The sequence below is a fragment of the Crocodylus porosus genome, unplaced genomic scaffold (assembly GCF_001723895.1).
Source record: "Crocodylus porosus isolate Cpor-Errol unplaced genomic scaffold, CroPor_comp1, whole genome shotgun sequence".
NCBI classification, from domain to species: domain Eukaryota; kingdom Metazoa; phylum Chordata; order Crocodylia; family Crocodylidae; genus Crocodylus; species Crocodylus porosus.
This window is the reverse complement of record NW_017728911.1, coordinates 23311592-23334159: the sequence shown is the minus strand read 5'-3', so window position 1 is coordinate 23334159 and position 22568 is coordinate 23311592. Positions and strand designations below refer to the sequence as shown.

General features: G+C 40.9%; 1 protein-coding gene across 1 annotated transcript in view; it reads left to right on the top strand.

The window, feature by feature from the left end:
- Positions 1-21437, top strand: part of LOC109309051 (NAD(P) transhydrogenase, mitochondrial-like) — an 82751-nt gene extending 61314 nt beyond the window's left edge. Inside the window, exons 17-22 of the mRNA XM_019533651.1 lie at positions 666-845; positions 1808-1967; positions 6210-6291; positions 9170-9288; positions 13322-13437; positions 20661-21437. Of these exons, the coding sequence (XP_019389196.1) occupies positions 666-845; positions 1808-1967; positions 6210-6291; positions 9170-9288; positions 13322-13437; positions 20661-20813 (810 nt within the window). The 3' untranslated portion in view covers positions 20814-21437. The remainder of the gene's footprint in view (positions 1-665; positions 846-1807; positions 1968-6209; positions 6292-9169; positions 9289-13321; positions 13438-20660) is intronic.
- Positions 21438-22568: the final 1131 nt, after the last annotated feature.

Here is a 22568-nt window from a genome sequence, read left to right as displayed (position 1 = left end):
GGGGATGGGACCTGGCAGGGGTCCCCGCATGGTCCCCTCCCTGCTCCTCCAGCCTCCCTTCCCCCACCCGCTACTTATCAGTTTGGGGTCCGGCTCCAGCTCTCTGCTGCAGCGAGCAGGGACTGCCCGAATCATGGAAGCTCTCCGAATCTTTTCCAGATTGATTCAGAGAGCTTTGAATTGATTCAGACCTTTTAATTGGCCCCTTGATTTGATTTGGATTTGGAGATTCAGCCACCAAATTGGGCCGAATCGCCTCTGAATCGAATCATCACCCGAAGCTTCGCACAGCCCTATTAGTGAGACCCTCCAAGATCCCAGAACTTTTCAGCAAAGGACATTGCTGTAAACTAAGTGGTAAGTGCTTATCTACTCATATGTATATATAGTCCTAGATTCTAAAACACTACTATTAGTATGACCTGATTTTGGGATTGTTAGAGAACAAGAGGCGCTGAATGACTTGGCTCCTATAACATCCTTGGACAATCTGCTTGCTCAGCTCCTTCCAGAACTGGACCCATAATGGTAATCATTACATAGCCAAGTTCTTCTGAGTTTTTGTTTGTTGTACTTTTTAATTAATATAATTAACAATTGGATCATTATTCCTTAAATGTGAGTTTTCTTTGGCTTTTGTTTCTATGGTGTGTGCTAAATTTTAGGGAGTGACTCTTACAGCAGCTATAGGTGGAGCTGACATGCCTGTGGTCATCACTGTCCTGAACAGCTACTCTGGCTGGGCTTTGTGTGCAGAAGGTTTTCTTCTTGACAACAACTTGATGACAATTGTTGGGGCCTTGATTGGTTCATCTGGAGCGATCCTCTCTTACATCATGTGTGTGGTAAGATAGAAATATATGTATTAGAGCTGTTTTGCTCACCTTCTCATTAAATTAGTCTCGAACTTTAACTGTGGGAGCATTTTAAGATAGGAAAGTGTATGCAGAGGGGATGGCCTAAATGACTGGTTGCCCATTTGAATCCAGGTCAGACTAATAGAAAATAATCAAAAGTTATAACAGTTTGACAGCTGTCCAGTGAGTTTTTAGAGTTAGGACTTGGTATGTCAGCTCCTTAGATACAAAGAGCAACTTGGGATCTTATTATAGTTTCTCATAATGAGAAAGAAATCATTACAGATGGTACTGATTGGCACTCTTATTGACAAGGTAGCCAAATTATTTTCACTGTTACCATACCTAGAATATAGGCTTACAGTTTCTTACATTTTTCAGCCTGGCTTCTAAACATACTCTAATCAACAACTAGGAAATGCAGTAAGTAGTAGTGTGGTTTGCTTGTAAGTTCAATAATGTCAGTCAGTGTTTTGAAAAGAACTGAACAGCCTACAGGAAAAATCTTACCCAATAATTGGCTTTGAGAAAACATGCTGTTCATAATGAGCACGAGGGGAGATGTTCTTTAACCAAAGAACTTTTTTGTTTCCTTAGAGAAAAATGTTAAGGGAGGAGAAGAGAAATTATTCGAAAATTGCTTTAAAAAAGAAAAAAGAAAAAAATTTTTTTTTTCCAAACACATGTATGAAAAACCGTGTTCAAAATTTATGAGTTTTATGCCAAGAAAGATACTGTAGTTTTCCAAAATAAAGCAATAAAATATTGAACTGTTGATGTGTTGGCTTCAGAGCTCTTTTAAATACACTTTGAAGAGCTGAATAATATGTAGTTGTCTTCCCAAACTACTTGAGGATTTGCATCAAATTAATTGTTTATTTCAGGGCTTTCTGTATGGAATTGGTATGGTTATTTTTAACCAACATCTTTTTTAACATCCTCACATTTAGGCCATGAACAGGTCTTTGCCAAATGTCATTTTGGGTGGATATGGCACAACTTCTACAGCTGGAGGGAAACCTATGGAAATTGTTGGAACACATACTGAAATTGGAGTTGACCAAGCTATTGAAATGATAAAAGAAGCTAACTCTATCATCATTACCCCAGGTAAGAGTTCAGATTTTTTTTATAGAATTACTCAGTAATAGGCTTTTGAGGCTGATTCAGATATTGCATAATGCTCTGCTTAGTTCTTCCTTGCCAATTACTTTGATCTATCCATTATCACATCCACTTGAGATTTACTGTCACAGTATTAAAAGTGATTAATAGCTTTGTCCCCTGCTGTTTCATTTCATGTGAACCATCCACTGTCCTTATAGTTTTTACCATTGATTAGTATTCTTCAACCATTTCTTATTCATTTCTGTGCCTTCTTCCAGACTTCTTTCCAAGTTTGGGAGAAGCTTCTTCCTAATCATACCTACAGAATGGCCATAAGGTACTTTTGAACATCTGATTTTGCCCTGTCACTGACAGGGAATCTAGTTGACTATATATTCCCCAGACATGGCCAAGCCTAACTTTGAATCTTCTAGTCCTCTGGTTCTAGCCTTTATATTTGTCCTTAGGCCACAAACGTCTTGGGGCAGAGATTATATCCTTTTGACCATTTGGAAGATGCCTGTTAATATCCACTGCAACAAGATTTATTATTGAAATGAGGTAGGATCCATGAAACAGGGTTATTGTGCTAGATACTGTACAGGTAAATAAGAAAAAGATTATCACTGGCCTAGAACTTTAAATCAAGACTAGACCAGAGAGGACAGGTGGATGCAGCAAATGGATGGAACAGTATTATGAAGTGTTCTGACCAAGGGAAGATGGAGTTACTATTTTCATATAAATTAAATGTATGGACTGTTGGGAAATAGAATTATTGTATGGACAGCATTGGTGATACTTGGAGAAAACTGAGCAACTAGACATTTGGAAGTATTTATATATCATGAAATCTCAGAATTTGGGAATATCATAATATGCAGACAACCCAGCACCTATTTTAGAGCTCTTTTAGTTAAGAATTATTTACTACATTTTTGGGATACAAGGTTTTTGTTAATACACATTTATAAAATGCATTAGCTATCTTGTGGCTTACTATAATAAAAGCAAAAGGCAGATCTGACATATTAAGCCCACTACACATAGCGCCTGCAGATATGAGATGAGTAGGGAACAGAGAGATTTCCTTAGTACAACCAAAATAAAAGTTCTACCCAATGAAAACATTTGTTAAAATAGGAAAATCCAGCTAGATGGTAGCATAATTTACATCCCATAGGTCTTTAATGCTCCAGAGTGATTTGTTGTTATGTTCCACAAAATTCTTTACAAAGCCATTTGGGAATGTAGCTCCATCTCAGTTTCAAATCTGTGGAGATAGGGCCAAACACAACTAGTTGTATACTACTAACACTTCACTGAATTCTGTGCATTTACTCTACATTACCTGGTCTGAAATGAAATCAGATTAAGACCCCAAAGGAGGTCCTCATTTTATAAAATAGCAACCAGTCTAGGTTTTGTTGGACTGTCTGTCTTCAGCTTTAAAAATGTTGATGTGGCAGAGGGCCCTAAGGGAAGATGAAACAGGATGCCAAATGCATCAAAATTCACATACTGTTCTGAATAGGGGACCACACTCCCTTGTGGAAAAGGGGCACGCAATTATTAGTTACTACACTTACTTCAATGATTGAACTTTTCCTCATTAATACATGTAAAAGTAAAACAATATTTGACTATTCATTTTCCTAAAATAAACCCATTCCAGAACCCATTCACTAAGAACAGCAGGGCCTGGGCCATTATTTGGCAGATACTAATTCATTTAAAATATGAAACAATACCCAAAAAATTCAGTGTCACAAAGTCAGAAGCATATCTGAACTCTGTAGATGCAACTGGATGTGGAAAATATTTATAGAGATCGTGAAGCACTTGGTCTTTACAGATCTCATGTATCCACAGGACACAGTGTCCATTGGGTTTGGACATGCCAGATCAGCATTCTGCTTTCATTACAGTAAACCACAAAATGTTTGTGTATTTTATGAATGTATGTTAACCAAGGGCTTTGGTCCCAATCATGTAGGAAAAACCCTTAACTAAAATAGCTCTTTTGCACTGTATTGCCTGCATGGGTTGAACATTATCTGGCCAACCAATCTACTTGGCAGTTCAGCTGGAATCTGAGGTTAGGCACTGGGCTCAGTCCTCTCTCTGTGGATTGCAGAGGTTAGAAATATTGCACCCACCTACTATTGCAATCAAACAAACCTTGCTAATTGAACAGTTGGCTGGCTTCAGACACAGCTGCATCTGGCCTGTCTTAGCCAGATGGATAGGTCATCCTGATGAGGGGCCTCTGAGAGGAGAAGGGATAACATGGAGAAAAAGGAAACTGTCAGAGTACCCTCTACCAAACAGGTTGTTTTAAGTAATAATAGTGGTTTAAAGAATAACACAAAGTGCCATTTTTGGTTTTGTTTTCCAGTCACATTTAAAAATCCAGTGTTGAATTCTCAGTCCTAGATATTTGTGGCTGGTCAAGATATTTATTCTTCTCCTCAGGAGATTAAAGAAATGTTTTTTACGGGTCTTGGAGTCTTTATTTGGAACAGCATTGTGAATTCAGAGTAGAATGCTGCAGAGTATTAAAAAACACTTGATTCTTTCTAATCAGGGTTTGGGGAGTTTGGTGATTTGTGTTTTCGATTTTCACTCACTTAACCGCCTGCTTTGGATTTGTTGCTGTGTAGGACCATGATATATGACGGTGGTAATTTTTTCCCTTAATAAATCATATATTTTGTGCCTAGGGAAAATCATAACAACTGGCAGGATCTGGGCAAGATCCTGGTGTGCATTTGTACTGAGACCAGCTCAGGCTAGGGAAGAAAGGCAAAAATTGGCTTAATGCCACTTCATGACCTTCCCCTCGTCTCCTACAGCTGCCAGCTGTTGGACAACAGCTCCCAGGAGTCGTTCTGACAGCTGGGGATCTGTTGGCTTTGGGGACAGTCTGTTTTATGCTCTTTAATTGCCTTTGCCCTGACTGCTTTTCATAACACATGGGCATGCTCTTCTGGCTTTATCTCCTGGATTCATAGCTGCTTTGTACCAATAGACTGAACAGCTGAAAATCTGTCTAGTGCTTAGAGCAGGGGCTGGGAATCTCAAAGTTCAGTTCCTGTCTCATACAGTCATTTGATGAGTGATTGTGAGAAAGTGTCTTAACCTCTCTGTGATTTTAATTTCTCCATAGGCCAAAAGAGGGTAGATCACACTTCCTTTTAAGAGGTGGCAGGAGGGTTAAAATCTGGTTCAGTTTTGGAAAATGATTGATGGCACCACAGGGTCCCACACATACTGACTCTTAAAGATATCTCGTCAAATCTCCTCAGCCTGCTTATTTAAAACAATTTTTGTCTGACTGGAAGGACTGCAAACAGCCTGGAAAATCAGGAGGCACCTTTCCTTCCTGTTCTTCATCACCAGTAAAACACGGAGCTACACTGGTATATATAGTAGGATTTGGGGAAATAGCCCAAGTAAGAGGACCAGATCTTTGACTTTGTTCCCTTGGCACCAAGTTGACATAAATCCAAAAGTTCTGCCCTGTACAGAGAGATGCTTGGATGAGACTGACCCACTGCTGCAGCTCCTTCCTGATTCCCTTTCTGTTGTCTGGTGTATGTGGAAAGATGTGGGGAGAGAGAGCCTACTTGTCGTGCTCTCTCTGTCTGCCATGGCAGCCCCTTGGATTGAAACCGGTTAGCAAACTGCATAGTCCGCTACAAAAATTTACAAAGGAGGCAAAACCATTTTTAAATGCATCTTCCTAATCCCAACAGAATAAAACCTCCATCTCAAATTGTGCAGGACTATAGGATTGTGTTACTACATGTTTGTTAATGATATTACAGAGATACAGTTGCTTCCTTATCACCTATGAATAAATTACTTCTTTTATTCAACTCCCTTCTCATAAAATTCATTCCCATAATTGCCTTTGAATTGGAATGTCGTTTTTATTCTCTTTCAGATCTTCAAATGAAAGAATAGTGTTGTAGGCAGAGCTGGCTATTGTTTTTCCACTTCAGTTTACAAAGAAGCCTATATTAAGTAATGTCCTTGTCTTTAGTGACCACATTAAAGTATCTGTTTGCAGGTTAATTTGGCCTTGGGTGACCCATGTGTCACCTCCATCAGGCAGTTGAGACCTCGATAGTAACTGGGGTTCTGAATTTCATTAATGCAGAAAAATACAGAATTGTATACTGGTCTTTGAGGATTGATGCGCTTTTTTTAAAATAACACTGAAATGTTTTGATTGCTTAGGCTGGGGTCTTTGTGCAGCCAAGGCCCAGTATCCTATTGCTGACATGGTGAAAATGCTTAATGAACAAGGAAAGAATGCCAGGTAAGTTGCATATATTTGTCCTGATCCTCAACTAGCTGAATTGGTGTAACTACTGATTTCAGAGGGGCCAGCCTTTAATTTCAGGGGAGTTATGCTGACTCCATCACTTCAGCGGATCTGGCCTACTATGGGCCCTTGCACATGTTATGGTTTTTTTTTCCCCACGTTGTCTCAATCTGTCTCCCTTAAAGTGACATGATGGGTATCAATATATGCCATCACTCTGTTACAGGTGACCGGTTCAAAAATCTCCAAATTGCTCCATGCACTGTTCAAAGTTAGATATAGAAGGGGGGCACCATGTAACAATTCAAGTCTGCTGACTCTTAGTACTAAATGACAGCAGGGGGCACTAAACTACAGAATGTGATATGTGCAGATCAGCAACATTAATAGTTTTATTAATTGACATATTTTACATAAGTGGAATTTCAGTACTTTCATTACTGACATGAGTACTTTTATTACTGACAAGTATGTGACATGTACACATAAGATTTTTTTTTGTCCACAGTGGGACAATTTTCCACAATCAACCCAAAATACATCAGAGGTGGTCTAAGTTGCCACAGTCTGGGACAGTTTGACATGACAAAACCTCATGCACATGTGCATGATGATGCCATTATGCTAGCCAAATGGTGATTTTGCATCACATTTCATCATGTGTACGTGAGCAAATTGTCATGTGTACAAGTGCCCTATGTTTCTATATAAATTGGCCAGTTAGTGACTATGTAAAACTTGTGGTGTATAAAACATTAAAAATGGTGGCAGAAAATCAGTAGGAAATTTGTAGCATATTTCCATTATATAGTTACATTGTATATAATGTATTATTCAGTATAAGAGCTCAATTTTTAAACTGGAACATCTGGCTAAGGTGCCAAACCACTGCATTTAGGCACTGTAATAGCCTCTTAGATCCTCAAATGTGCCAATGGTTGTTTTAAGAATTAGTTTATCTTTGATACAGGTAAATACTAGGCCTGTGTGAAGCAGCTGGTATTTGCTTCAGATTCAGCCGATGCAGGGAACAGTGATGCGATTTGATGATTTGAATCGCTGTCCCAAATCAGGCAGGCCCATCCCCCCCCAGTTCAGCAATATCTGCCCTGCTCACCCCAGCTCCTGGCACATTTTTAGGACTCAGTGGGTGTTGCTGGGTGGGGGGGGTATCCCTGCTGCCCCCCACTGCCCCACGCAGCATGGGGGGCAACCCCCCCAGCCCTACCATGGCTGCCCTGCCTGCCATGGATCCGGCCCTTTAAGAAAAACCCCCCTGAGAAAACCCCAGACTCACCATTCCTGCCTGGTGGGAAGCAATCCCTGCTGCCCCATGCTGCATGGGGGGCTCTTCCATGAGCCCCACAAAGACCCAAGACTGCTACAGGAGCAGTGAGTCCCAGGGCTTTTCTCCATTATTTTTTTTCCCTTAAAAGGCCAGAACCACGGCAGGCAGGGCACCCATGGGGGCTGAGGGAGTGGGGGGGCATCGAGGGGGATTGTGCAGCATGGGGCAGTGGAGGGCAGCAGGGATTGCCCCCCTACCGGGCAGTACCTGGTGAGTACTGGGACTTTTTTTTAACAGGCCAAAAGCTGGGGTGGGTGGGGCAGCCATGGGGAGGCTGGAGGAGCAGTCAGGGGCCCTAGGGGAACAGGCAGGGGGTGGGGCCTGGTATGGGTCCCCCCATATCCCCTCTTCCACCTGTAGTACTTACCAACTTGGAGTCAGCTGCAGCTCCCTGCTGCAGCCACCGGGGACTGCCTGAATTATCAAAGCTCTTCAGATCTTTTCCAAAGATCTGGAGTGCTTCAAGTCAATTTGGAGCTTTTAATTGGTCCCCTGATTTGATTCAGATTCGGAGATTCGGCCACTGAATCGGGCTGAATCTCCTCTGAATCGAATCACCACCTGAAGCTTCGCACAGCCCTAGAAAATCCAGGATGGGAATTTTAAAAGCACTGAAGTGATTTGGGAGTATAAGTTACATGGAGAAAAAACAGTATCTTTATCCATATTCCTCAGGGAATCATCTATGCAAGAAGTCTGATAGCAGTAAACACTGTGAGTGCATCTACATGTGCAATTAATGCAAAGGGATAAACTTCAGAGCTGTTTCAGCTGAAGTGGACTGCTCCTGGGTACAGCGTCTACACATGTGCCCAGGACAGCAGCACTTTGAGCTGGGGTGGAGCAGGCCATAGCATTCCATAGCATTAAGAAGGTCATGAATGTTGAGTAGCTTTGGGAATTCAGGCATTCTTTTCCGTCTTCTTTGAAAATAATATTAACTGCTGCAGTTCTTATGCCAGGTTTTTTGAGACGTTGTTTTGTGCCCAGGAATAGCTTATTCTGAAGTGCATATTTAAAATATATACCAGGAAGCCATCTTTGCATTAGAAAATAGAAATAATCCTCATCCTTTTGTAAATTTTTAAATGGTATTTTGTTGCCTACAGATCTAACCCTATTCTTGTGCTATACATATGCTGTGTGCCTATGATACATGGTATTCATGAGTGATTTAGATTCTGTGGTTTGGATTATGTGTAAAATAAAATCATCTAGTAACATGCAATTGACTACATAAATAACTTCTAACCAACAAGATGCTGATTCTTCAAGGCATTGTAGTTCATCTTTTTTCTCACTCTCAAATACCGATTACAGAAATTTACTTTAGAAGTTCTTTCCCAATTTGCAGTTCCATTACCAGTATTCTTTAGCTCCTTCTCTACATCTGGTTCAGGTATATGAATATTGGAACCAGACTGCTTCCACATGCTTAGTGTTGCTGACATTCATCACTCGGTATTTATTAGTCCAGCATGACTTGGATGCAAAGCTGTCATTCCTTGCTTTTTTGGTTTCTAGGTTTGGCATCCATCCTGTAGCAGGCCGGATGCCAGGACAGCTGAATGTGCTGCTGGCAGAAGCTGGTGTACCTTATGATGTTGTATTAGAAATGGATGAGATCAATGAAGATTTTCCAGGTAAGGGATGAATCACTAATAGCTTGTTGTAGATTTAAATCATTCTAAATATTGTAATTTAATTTTCCATTTTTTAATTAGGCCAAATAACACTCATTTTGGCCCAAATGGCAGTTTGGTAGGTAATGATTTATGGTGATGCTTTTTGAAGACCAGTATTAAGACTAGAAAAGGCTAAACATTTGTCCGATTGATATAAAAGACTTAATATATTTCTGATATTCATGCATAATAATATAGCAAGTAATATTTTGCCAATCTGCACAAAATAGATTTTCACCAAATTAACACCCATATTCTGTCAGTGATAATGGTGTAAAGAAAGGCAACAATACTATTTTGAATATTGGACAAACACACATTCTGAAATTTAAAGCTCCCATTTTACCATTGACATTAATGAGAGTAGAGATCAGGCAAGGTTGTATGTTTGAAGGCCTCGTCACTAGTTATATTTCTGTATATGGAGTATTGTGTTGTTATAGGTTACCAACTCTTTTTGCCTCAATCATTTTTTAATTTATAGTTTTATAAGGCCATTATAGCATTTTTGATTTTCTGATACTCTACAGTGATTAGGAATAATCAGATGCCTTCCCTCTTCCCCCAACCCCAGGCATATAGAAAAAGAATGGGCTATGAATAGTATAATTACTTATATTCTCTATTAGTGTGGTATTAATATTTTTTATTCCTGTTGACATTGTTGAAAGTGCAATTTTAGTGAAGGTGCAGCAATCCTAAAAGATGAATAGGACAGCAGTGTAGAAAAAGGGAGGGAGAACACCTTCTGAAGTTAAAGATCAAAGTTAGCACAAAACAAAATGAGTAATTATAATTTGCAACAAGGGAAATTCAAGTCGGACATCTGAAATAACTTTTTCACTCTCAAGGGCTAAGTACAGACAGTCAAAAAGCCTGAGGCTGAATCGATTCAGTCTTTGCAGTTTAGTCTAAATGGAAGTGAACAGACATTTACCTTTGACTCAGGAAATGCAGCCACGTGCCTGCAGTGGCTCAGGCCAGAAGCTGGAGGTACTAGAGCACAGCTTTCTGGCTGTGTGTTCACTTCCTCTTCCTGCTGCCCTTGAGGTCCCTGGGATTTGCAGTCCAAAATCAGAGCAGAAGGACTCTGCAGAGTTGCTTGTCATCACTTCCTATTCCTGCTTTCAGGTGCCTCTGGGATTTATAGTTCAGAGTTGCAGCCTGCAGTAAGTTTGAGCAGGGGAAGGGGTGTTTAACCCCCCTCCCCAGCTCCAGACCCTGGGGTTTACCTGTGGGGGGCAGTCCCCTCCTCCCTATAGACTGGGCTCCATCTCCAGCTGGGCTTGCACTCCCCCTTGTCACCCAGCCCTCACTGTTCCAGTTAGGAAGCAGAGGGGTGGGGCCAGCCCTGCTCTGGATCAGATAGCACAGCCCAGCTCAGCCCAGCGCTGAAAAGCATGCTGGGATGCTTAGGGGACTCTGATTTAACTTGATCCGGGAAGGGGACATAAACAGGTTTGACCCAAATCAGTTAAGTCTGATAAACCTGGTTAAATGTAGTATCTCAAACTGGTTTCAACCATTTTCAAACTGCTTTATGTGCACTTAACATCTATTCTGTGACAAGTTTAAACCAGTTTTTGATCACTTAAACCGGTTTATATGTAACTTCTGTCCCTAGCCAAAGTGGTTAAGCCCTGGAATAGGCTGCCAAGAGAGGTTATAGAATCACCATTGTTGGAAGTTTTTAAGAGCAAGTTAGACAATTGCTTGGCTGGGATGGCTTAGTCGAGGGTGATCTGGCTTTGAGCAGGAGGCTTGACTAGATGACCTCCTGAGGTCTTTTTCAGCTGTACCTTTCTATGAGTCTGTTAACTGGTGACAAATAAATTTAGGTTGGAAATTGGAAGTAGTTTTCTGATGAAGAGGAGGTGGTCCTGAAACAGTCTTCTAATAGAAATAGTGGAAGTCAAACACTTAAATTTTTAATCTGGAACCTGATATGGTCATGAAAGGGATGTTTTGATTGCCTTGAGCAGCAGGCAAGTGGACTCAGTGATCAGGGATGTCTCTACCAGTTCTTTGTTCAAGGAAACTTTCTTTGACTTCACTGAAGTTTGGGGCAGGGAGATGTAAAATTGTAGCACTAGGCCATTAAATCCTAGGTCAGGGAGGATTCATTATGTGGGAGGGCTCTAGTAAATTTTTCTACTTTGCTCCATGGTATTGCCAACAACATTATTTTTTGTTTCCTCAGTGTTAAAGGGGGAGTAGAGATTCCACTGCCAGCTAGAGAAAGTGGTGTTTGATGACTCTGACTTGCCCGCATGGCAGTGTTTTGTGGCCATGCAGTGGATTCATAGATCACAGTGTTGAACAAGCTCGTTCCTCTGTGTGTCTTTACAAGAAAGCAAACTAACGTCACATCCATGAATTAGCTGCTTAACCTTGCCAGAATGCTGCTCTAGTAGAGCTCCACAGTAAAACAATCCTAGACATTTTTAAAGACATCTGTGACAGGAGGCAGCAAGTGGAGTTCAAAAGGAAGAGATGAAAGGAAGGGAAAGAATATTTTCAGAGTGAGATCTGTGTGTTGCTCAGAAATAAGGCGGGGGGAGCTCTGACTCCCTCTTGGGATTCTGGTGGTCATGTAAGCCACCTGCTTGCAACTTACTGGAGCAGTTATTCACCCCAGGTTCCAACTTCTTTCTGGCAGAGTGATACAAAACAATGATACATTTCATTACAGATAATCTGTGCTGTGATTAATTGATGTCAAAATGTGACAACTACCACTGATGCTGTAGTCAGCCTCTCATGTGTTTCAGCTGCCCCAGGCCATTTGCATACAAAGGTGAATGGTAAGGGTGATGGTTAGACAATACTTTATTGGTTATTTTGGACATCAGAGGGACATGATTTCACCCCAGGCCACCAGCAGAATAGCAACTATACTATTCTGAAGTACTGTATTGGTAGTCAGGGAGTTAGACACCCTATGGACCAAACCAGCCAGCAGTGAATTGTAGGAGTAGTCTTAGCAGCACAAAATTAGACGTAGCTTTTGAACAGTTATTCTTTTGACGAATTCCTTGAATTCCAATTATAGCCAGTACAACAAGGTTAATTGCAAAGACATTACCATCTTCAGAATTTAATTACTGTTAGTAATTTTAGCCTGCTGTTTAGTAAGCAACTATACTTTTATAATTAACAGTCATCCTAAGTAGTATTTAATTAAATATGTCTTTAGAGGCCCAGTTCCCCCAAGCTCAGTCTGGCTTCTGTGTTTTACAACTCCTAAATGCGCATGTCACATTTTTCCTAAGTTAGTGCTGCAGTAAATAATACCAGTGCTCTCAACCAGAAGACTAGGTTCTGGTCTGGTTTATACTAGTGATAAATCCAGAAAAAATCTTTTGTCATTAGAACTCAGTATTCTGGATTGCACCATGCAATCATAAGCAGACTACATCTTAAGGTTTGCCAGAAATTATTTGCTAATCAAGGTCCCGACTGTGTCATCCTAACCCATATTGTGGAATCATTTGAATTACTTGCAGTGTTAGACCCTGATCCCACAATGGACTGCATATGGGCAGAACACAGTTCACAGGCAGAGTCTGAGACTGGTGCGTTATAGACGATGGAGAACTGGGCCTTGGTGAATGGTGTTGAAATAAAATACATGTTAAAGTACGATGGAAGTACTTCTTGAATTCCACACATGTACTCTATTTGGAGACCTCACAGGAGGTTTGCATAAGACTCCTCCTGCTAAACTTTAGGAGTATTTACTCACATGGTATCTTATACAGAGAATGCACAGAAATATTGTAATAGTTTTCATTAGCACAAGTATCTGCCAAGATTTGATTTTGGATTTGACAAACAGATGGGCCTTATTTTTTTCATTTAGATGAAACAACAAACTGTCATTGTTTAATGTACAATTGATTAATGTGTTTTGGTCCTGCCATGATAAAAGAAAGGCAGCTTCTTCAAGTGATAAATTATACATCTTGTAATCTGTTTTTTTGTGCCTCAGAAACAGACTTGGCTCTGGTCATTGGTGCAAATGACACGGTGAACTCTGCAGCACAGGAAGATCCCAATTCTATTATTGCCGGCATGCCAGTCTTAGAGGTCTGGAAGGCTAAGCAGGTACATAAAGACAAATAAACTGACTTAATTCTCTATAATACTAGTATATGCTTATGAAATATTTCTTGGTCTGTCAGAAAAAATGCCATCAGGCACTAAAGACAAGTATGACTTTTTTTTATGGAATACCTGTCAAGTAGAAAGTGCACATCTGTACCTGCTAGTACTCATACAGGAAAGGCTCAGCTCTGCAGCCTGCTGGAATAGGAAATCCACAGCGCTTTCCATAGAACTGTCCGTAGAACAAGCAGCTGTCTGTAAATGCTGACTTTGCAGGGGTGCCCTGTCCCACTCTTGATTGAAACGGATCAGATTTTTCTTGGTGATTATAACGGGTAGAGAATTGGTTCACAGCTTATAAAATACTTAAATGCCATGTTATGGTTCATGGATTTTACTTTTTAAAATATAGAATGAGTAAAAATATGTTCATGTCCCTATGCAAGAGGCAGGGATTTTTGAGGGTGATATTTCCTGGAGCATAATGGTTATAACTTCACTTTGGCACTACCAGTACCTGTCCCTCTGCTGGTGTTCCAAATCTTCCTGCAGAACTGTACTCCCACAAGGCTGCGCATTTATCTTTGAACACACGATTCAAGTTAAACCAGTTTTTGCAGTGTTTGATAACTTTAATTTTAAGTGGCAGTGGAATGTTGGCTCTGTCTGTATCAGAATCTTGTGCCTGTTTGTGAACCAAGTGCTTTTCATTTTTGGCTGATTGTCATTATGGCCCGGAACAGACATTACACTTTTACTGGTGTAAGTGGTTGGAAACAAGTCTATACCTATTAAAGAACCAAAGTTTGGCACACACAACCAGTCTATGCCCATAACAGAACAGAAGTTCAACACACATGGGCTGGTTTAAAAATGGCAGAACCCAGTCTAAGATATGCCACCCCACCCCCCACCAAAGGGTGAACATGTGTTCTGTTTGCTACCAGTCTAAACCATGCTGCTTACCAAAATCCATGCAACTTAGATGGATTCTGCCTTGGGCTTTTTGAATGTCTAAATGTATACTTCCTCTCAGTGTGTTCCTAATGGCCATTGGTAATGCCATGTTATGGTAAAAGATGTATATGGCTTGAACAAGAGGAGTCATGTATATATTCTTCCTTGTTTGTCACTTCCCTGCTCACAAACAGGGAAGAATTGGTGGGTAATGTAGTAGTGGATGGCAGCTTGGGCAGCAGTGACCATGAGATGATTGAGTTTAGGATCCTAAGGAAAGGAAGGAGAGTAGCACAGTAGGGACCTTGGATTTCAGAAAAGCAGACTTTGACTCCCTCAAGAAATCATGGGCAGGATCCCCTGGGAGGCCAGAATGAGGGGAAGAGGAGTCCAGGAATGCTGGATGTACTTACTGACAGTGCAAAAACAAACCATCCCAATGCGCAGGAAGACTAGCAAGTATGGCAGAAGACCAGCTTGGCTTAGCAGGGAACTCTTCAGTACGCTAAATCACAAAAAGGAAGCTTATAAGAAGTAGAAACTTGGACAAACAACTCGGGAGGAGTATAAGGGTATTGCTCAGGCATGCAGGGATGAAGTCAGGAAGGCCAAAGCACAATTGGAGTTGCAGCTAGCAAGAGATGTAAAGGGTAACAAGAAGGGTTTCTATAAGTATGACAAGAAGAGGATCTGGGAAAGTGTGGGTCCCTTGCTGAATGGGGGAAGCAACCTAGTGACAGATGATGCAAAAAAGACGGAAGTGCTCAATGTCTTTTTCACCTCAGTCTTCACAGGCAAGGTCAGCACCCAGACTGCTGCACTGGGCGTCACAGTTTGGGGAGGAGGTGAGCAGCCAATTGTGGTGGGAAAAAAAAGTTAGGGACATGTGCAAGTCCATAGGGCTGGACAGGATGCACCCGAGGGTGCTGAGGGAGTTAGCCAATGTGATTGCAGAGCCACTGGTCATCATATTTGAAAACTCATAGTAGTTGGGAAAGGTCCCATATGCTTGGAAAAAGGCAAATACAGTATCCATCTTTAAGAAAGGGAAAGAGAAGGATCCAGGGAACTACAGACTAGTCAGCCTCACCTCAGTCCCTGGAAAAATCATGAAGCAAGTCCCCAAGAAATCTATTTCTAAGCACTTGGAGAAGGTGATTGGGAACAGTCAGCATTAGGGCTGTGCAAAACAGCACCATTTTGTTTCGACTTTTGTTTCACCATTTTGAAGGGACAGTGCTTCATTTAATCATTTCATTTCATTTCGTTTGAAAGCACTGTTCTGTTTTGTTTCATCAAAACTGTTTTGCTGTTTTGATGCATTTCAACATTTTGCCCATAGGCTATAATCGTGAAAATGCCTAAAACTTTTTCATTTCTTGCCTGATATGGATGAACCTTGCAGGGATGGTAACCCCTTCTGAGGGCATGAAGCCTACCACATTTCAAGAAATAAGTGTAGAGGTTTCTTGGAAACTACACCTCAGACTGTTCAAAGCAAAACTCCTGACACTTAGCAGCAGCAGCAGCGGCAGCCTCCTCTCATCCGGCATGCAGATCTGGAGGTTCGCACCCCTGGGAGGGCTGTGGGGCTGTGCCAGACGTCTTTTGGGGGTGTGAGCCCCCGGATCTGTGTTCTGGATGAGAAGAGGCTGCCTCTGCCTCCTGGAACTGGCAGCAACATTAATCTTCCTCGGCGGCAGCTTCCTCTCATCCAGTGTGCAGATCCAGGGGCCTGCACCCTCCGAAGCAGTCCAACACAGCCCCGTAGCCCTCCTGTGGATGCGGGCCCCGGATCTGTGCGCCGGATGAGAGGAGGCTGCCGCTGCCGCCGTCGCCGCCTGGGACTAGCACTGTAGCCAAGTAAGCCTGGCTTTGAAACTCAGAATGTTTCAAAACTTTCAAAACGTTTTGAATGCCCTCATTTCAAAGCTGTTTTGAAGCCTTTTGTTTCATTTCGATTTTGCTGTTTCAAGCTTGAAACACGTTGAAACAGCTTTGAAACAAAACACCTGGCAAAATTTCATACAGCCCTAGTCAGCATGGATTCACCAAGGGCAAGTCATTCATGACCAACCTGATTGTCTTTTATGATGAGATGACTGGCTCTACAGATGCAGAAAGACCAATGAAAGTGGCATACCTTGATTTTAGCAACAGGGATATAGGTTGTAGCTGTGTTGGTCTAAGGACATAGGCAGACAAGTTTCTTTGGGTAAGTCTGGTATCTTTTATTAGACCAACTCAAATAGTTGGAAAAAGTTCTTCTTTGCAAGCTTTTGGGTACAAATACCCTTCATCAGGCTGAGGAAACATCTGCAGTTGGTGTGTGCTCTTCCTGGGTGGAATGAATAGAAAAGAAGCCAGAGGCTGGTCTGCATGCAAGAAAGCCAGTCAGTGCAGGTGTAAATTGAGGAGTCAGTTAGTGAGAGACAGGTTTGAGCAGTGGGGAGGGGAATGAATGTAGCTGGTAAATAGTGGAAAGGTACCCGGGGAATCAGATGATCAGCAGATTATAATAGGTGGATTTATAACACATTATAACTTGCCTAACATCCAACTCCCCTGGTACCTCTCCACTGTTTACCACCCACATTTATTCCCCTCCTTCTCCCTCCCCCTCAACCTGTCTTGCACCCACTGACTCCTCAGTTTACATCTTTACTGACTGGCTTTCTCGCATACATACCAGTGTCTGGCTTCTTTACTATTCACTCCACCCAGGAACAGCACACACATCATCTGCAGAACTTCCTCAGCCTGACAAATGCTATTTGTACCTGGAAGCTTATAAAGAAGAATTTTTCCAACTATTTGAGTTGGTTTAATAAAAATTATCAGATTTACCCAAATTACCTTGCCTGCCTATTGACTTTAGCAAAGCTTTTAATATTGTCTCCCACAACTTTCTTACAGGCAAGCTAAGGAAGTACAGTTTGGATGATTGGACTGTAAGGTGGACAGAAACTGGTTGGATCATTAGGCTCAGAGGATAGTAATTAATGGCATGATGTCTAGTTGGCAGCCAGTATCAAGTGGAGCTGCTCCAGTGGTCAGTCCTGGGGACATTTTTGTTCAATATCTTCATCAGCAACCTGGAAGATGGCATACTGTGCATCCTCGGCAAGTTTGCAGATGACACCAAGCTGGGGGCAGGTCTCTTCCAATCCTAATTTTCTTTGATTCTATAAGCAGCCAGTGTAATGCACATGAAACCTTCTGTGCAGTTGTCACAAGCAGTGCTGTCAAGGGAATCTGCGTGGGTCAAAGCACTTGTCCATTTAGGCAGCCTTTCACCTTTCCAAGCTACTTTATTTTACCAAAAGGCTGCTTGAAAGAGGTGCAGGGCTTGCCTTTTTCAGTAGGCCATATATACAGCCATGCACTGAAAGTTTCTGAAATGAAAAAAGCAGGATTGAAGCAGGAAAATGACAGAGACTCTTCAAAAGTATTTGCAGGATAGTTATTCTGGTAAATCCCCAAAAGTAGGATTAAACTACTTTACCAGATCAAAGTCCATATCTAGCAATAGAACTCTAGGCAACTTAACTATGTCGATGTTAGGATTTTTGCCAATATATCAGTTATGGATGTGATTTTAGTACACCCCTAACTGATATAGCTTATGGAAAATCCTGCAGATGGAGAGGGACAAGACTGAGGTGCCTATGTACTACTAAGATCTTAAGACCCGATATCCTGGCTATGTACCACTTGCCCCTATTGAAGGAAAAGAAGATTTGTCTATATGTTTAAATACAGTACCTCGTTCTGCAGTGCTGATTTCTTTTCCAGGGAAAACCACAAGTTGAGGTGGGTGACATTTTTCAGTTGTATATATTCACTAAAACAGGCAGATTCATGTTGACCAAAACTATTTATGAATTCATGCCAAATTCAGCAAAAGTTTGATTGAGGAAAAAAAAAGGAAAATATTTTGAAAAGTCAAAACATTTGGTTGATTATTGTTATGCAGGAACAACATTTTAGGACTAAATATACCTAAACTTAATTTAATTAAAAAACCACAAGCCCAAGAATGAAATTAAACTTTTTTGTTTGATCCACAAAGCACTATTTTTTGGGTCTGGCAAGAAAGCTGAAAAACTTTTTTTTTTAAAAGTTCTGCCAGATAACTGAAAATTCAGTTGTTCATACATTTGTACCTGAAAGGCTCCTAACTTGCTTAATATCATTCTCCAGAGTAAATGGCACAGGTTTCAGCAAATACTGTAGTAAAGAAAATACTTCAGACTTCAGGGTAGAATTTAGGGTGTGTGAAGATGGCAGCAAATGTCTGATAGGTACATCCACAATAAAAAGTACTAATTTTATAATTCTACTTTTAATCTACTGGATAAGTATAACCAATTCCATGTGTAAATCACCTAAGGTAATTACAGTAAAATCCAAATCCTCATGTTCTCAAAAGTTCTAAAGCTCTTGAAGCCATAAAACGGGTACATACTTAGATATGAAGTGATGTGGACATGTAACATAAATAGAGATTATATAAAAACTATGTAATGGGGGGCGGGGATGAAGATGGCACCAAGTGTGAGGCAAGCAGATGGTCTGAATTACAAACAACCTCTGAAACAGCAAAATGTGGAGCCTGACTTGGGGGAACATCAGGATCTCAGCGTTACTTTGAGTTAATAATATTGTGCATCATATGCACAGAATGTGTTCCCACAGAGTAAAGCTCTTGTTCTGACCTTGATTGCCATGCTAGGAATATACTGTAAAACTAAGCATTGCCCATTCAAGTAGTCAGTTTCATAAGATATGTGACATTATTTGTACGCAGTAATGCTAAGATGAAGAAAATAAATTAGTAATTTTTAAATTATTGGACTATGCACTCTGAAGGAAAATGTTTTAAAAGCCTGTCTGTATAATGCTTCACTGTCGGTGGGTTTAGTTAGATAAGAGGAAATATATGTTTAACTTTGTATATTTTACATTTACAAAAGTACATACCATGCATCTGGTGCTAGACTTTACCTTCATCATAAAATAAGAGAGTTTATCAAATACTGCATTATATCACACACAGCATGGATTATAATTTAATGAGGTTGCAGTGATTTTCAGTTTGTGCTTGGATCATTTCAGATTTCAAAAGACAAATAAAATTGGCCTGATCAGTGTTTGGATAGATTTTTAAAGGAAGTGGATTACATGGTGTAATTCACTAGGTAGTCCTCTTTCAAACTGCATCCAATTCTGGGCTCCAAAATTCAAAAAGGATGTAGAGAAGCTTGAGAGAGTCCAGAGGAGAGCCACGCGCATGATTAGAGACCTTATGAAGAGAGGCTGAGAGTCATGGGACTTTTCAGCCTGGAAAAGTGCAGGCTCAGGGGGAACCTGGTGGCTGCCTATAAGTATATAAGGGGATTTGGGAGAACGCTTGTTCACCAGAGCACCCCAAGGGATGAGAAGGTCGAATGGTCACAAACTCCTCCAAGACTATTTCAGGCTGGACGTAAGGAAGAACTTCTTTACTGTCTGAGCCCCCAAGGCCTGGAAGAGATTGCCGCCAGAGGCAGTGCAAGCACCTACTCTGGACTTCTTTAAGAGACATTTGGATGTTTATCTTGCTGGGATCCTTTGACCCCATCTGACTTCCTGCCCCTTGGGCAGGGGCCTGGACTCGATGATCTGAGGTTCCTTCCAGCCCTAATGTCTATGAAATCTATGAAACCAATCTACTGAATCTGTGATGTATTGTGATGCTGATGACACTGCTTGAGGTATTCACAGTTGACTAGGTGATATATGACGACACAATTCCCATTCTTTTTAATAGGAGATGCATGACTAAATCCTTTGTCAACTTTAAAAAATCCAACCTATGACAATTACATGAAACTGAGGTCTGAGCCTAAATATATTTATTAACACACCCATGAGCAATTTTCTGTGGTACACTTATTAGTACAGCCAGCTCTTCACTCACTTTTTAGATGTCCACATGTATTTCCATGTGCTTTTAAGAAGCTACTGCTGTCTATCAAGAAGATAGATGTAGTTTTAAATAAATTTTCATGACAGTTTACTTGTTTAAACAATGTTGTGATTTTTCAGAATAGAAGGTGGTATACACATGTAAAGTGATTTCTTGATTTCTGTTGGGTATGTGCATTTACTACATCTGCAGTACAGTTTTTTATAGTATGTTTAATGTTTTGCTTTTAAAAATGTTTTTAACTATATTCTTTATAACTACATTAAGTTTTTTTCTTTCATACTATTTTTTTCAGGTTATTGTCATGAAACGTACACTGGGAGTTGGGTATGCAGCCGTGGATAACCCTATTTTTTACAAACCTAACACTTCAATGCTGCTTGGAGATGCAAAGAAAACATGTGATGCTTTGCAAGGCAAGATTAGGGAAATGTATTATACTCATTAACAATGTTATTTAGACTTGTAAAAAGGAACAAAATATCATGTATAGTTTGGAGGCGCATCCAGCACCTTATTTATGTAGAACTATTTAAAAAATAAAAGGGCATCCAAACTTAACAAATTAGCTGGTAGACTGACTGCTGGTTTGTGTGCCTTAGCAGACACAAATGTATGTCTTTACATTTAATAAAAAATACTTTTGCTCTATATCCACTGCAAATTATTTCTCCCATGTGGCAAGCCCAGATACAGCACTTCAAGCTATGGCTTCTTTTTAGATTTAAAAAGAAACAATAGTGGAAAACCTTTGGTTTGTCCTGCTGCTATAATAAGAAGGTGCAAACCTATTATCTGTAATTGCATAAACATTAGGATTTAGATACTTATGTCCAAAATGATGCTATATATAGGAATTATATAGTGGTGGCAGCTGCAGAAAGCAGCACTCAGAATATGAAACTGGTAATGAAACAACAGATTTCTAGGAAGTAAAAGAACTGCTCTCTGTGAAAATTAATTCATCAAGGACAAGCATAGATACATTATTATACATCTATTATATACAGGCAGTGGAAATCAGATTTAGATGGCTTCAAAATGTGCCTAAGATACCTGTAATTTTGACAGATGTTTTCCGAGAAAACCATTATCTTGCAAGATGCTATTTTATAAAGTATAAAAGCAGATATAATGGAAATTTATATCAGGCGCCTCTTAGAAATATGTGACTAAGATCATCAGGCCAACACACCATTTTCTTTCAACCTACGCACTTTTCCTTTTGTTCTTTTCTTGACTAGCTATCTATCCAGCTCTAGCACCACCAAGGGTCTAATGCTAATCTTCAAAGCCTTCCGTGTATTTTGTCTGGCTTCCTTAGGCCCGCTGGCAGACGTTACCATTAAGATGTGATTAATCTGCTGAATCACACCATAAATAGTAATGCTGCCTTACGTTAAAGGAATTAATGGTGCTACAAAATGGGAAGCCAGCCATAAAGATACGTAACGTTTTTGTAGCTGGCTTCCATCATGCCTTAAAACAACTGTGGCTAGGTAACCTGAGCATGGCAAGGCTCCAGAGCAGTCCTGGGGCTGGGACTGTGTCCCAGACCCCTGGTCTGTCCCTGCACTGGCAAATAGTAATGGTCCTCTTAACATCTGATCCCAAAATCACATATTCTGCCACCAATCCTTTCTCTGATATTTACTTCTGTAGCTGTGAGTAACAGTCTGTCACAACTGAGCCCAAAACAAATTTTTTGTGGCTTGGAATTTTCATTTGCAGACTTCTGACTGTGACATTCCCTCCTACCCAGGAGCAGGGACAGAGGATCTACATAGAGTTGTAGATGCATTTTTAAAAGAAGGAAAATGCAACATGAGATCTATGGTGAAGCTGCAAACAGAACCCAGCTGTATTGGTATGAAGTGCCTGCTCTGTCCAGTAGCCTATGATGAAGTATGAACCTATGTTTAAGGTTCAACAAGGATAGGTGCAAAGTCCTGCACTTATGATGGAAGAATCCCATGCACTGCTACAGGCTCCGACCAACTGGCTAAGCAGCTCTGCAGAAAAGGACCTTGGGGGTTCAGTGGACAATAAGTTGGATATGAGTCAGTAGTAGAGGGAAGGGGTGTGGGAGGCACAGATCAATGCCCCTACACCAAAGGAAGAACTGGGGCTGGGGCTGGGACAAGCTGCCCAGTCAGGGCAGGGGAGCATGGGACTTGGTGAGGGGGGGCTCCGGCCACCATGC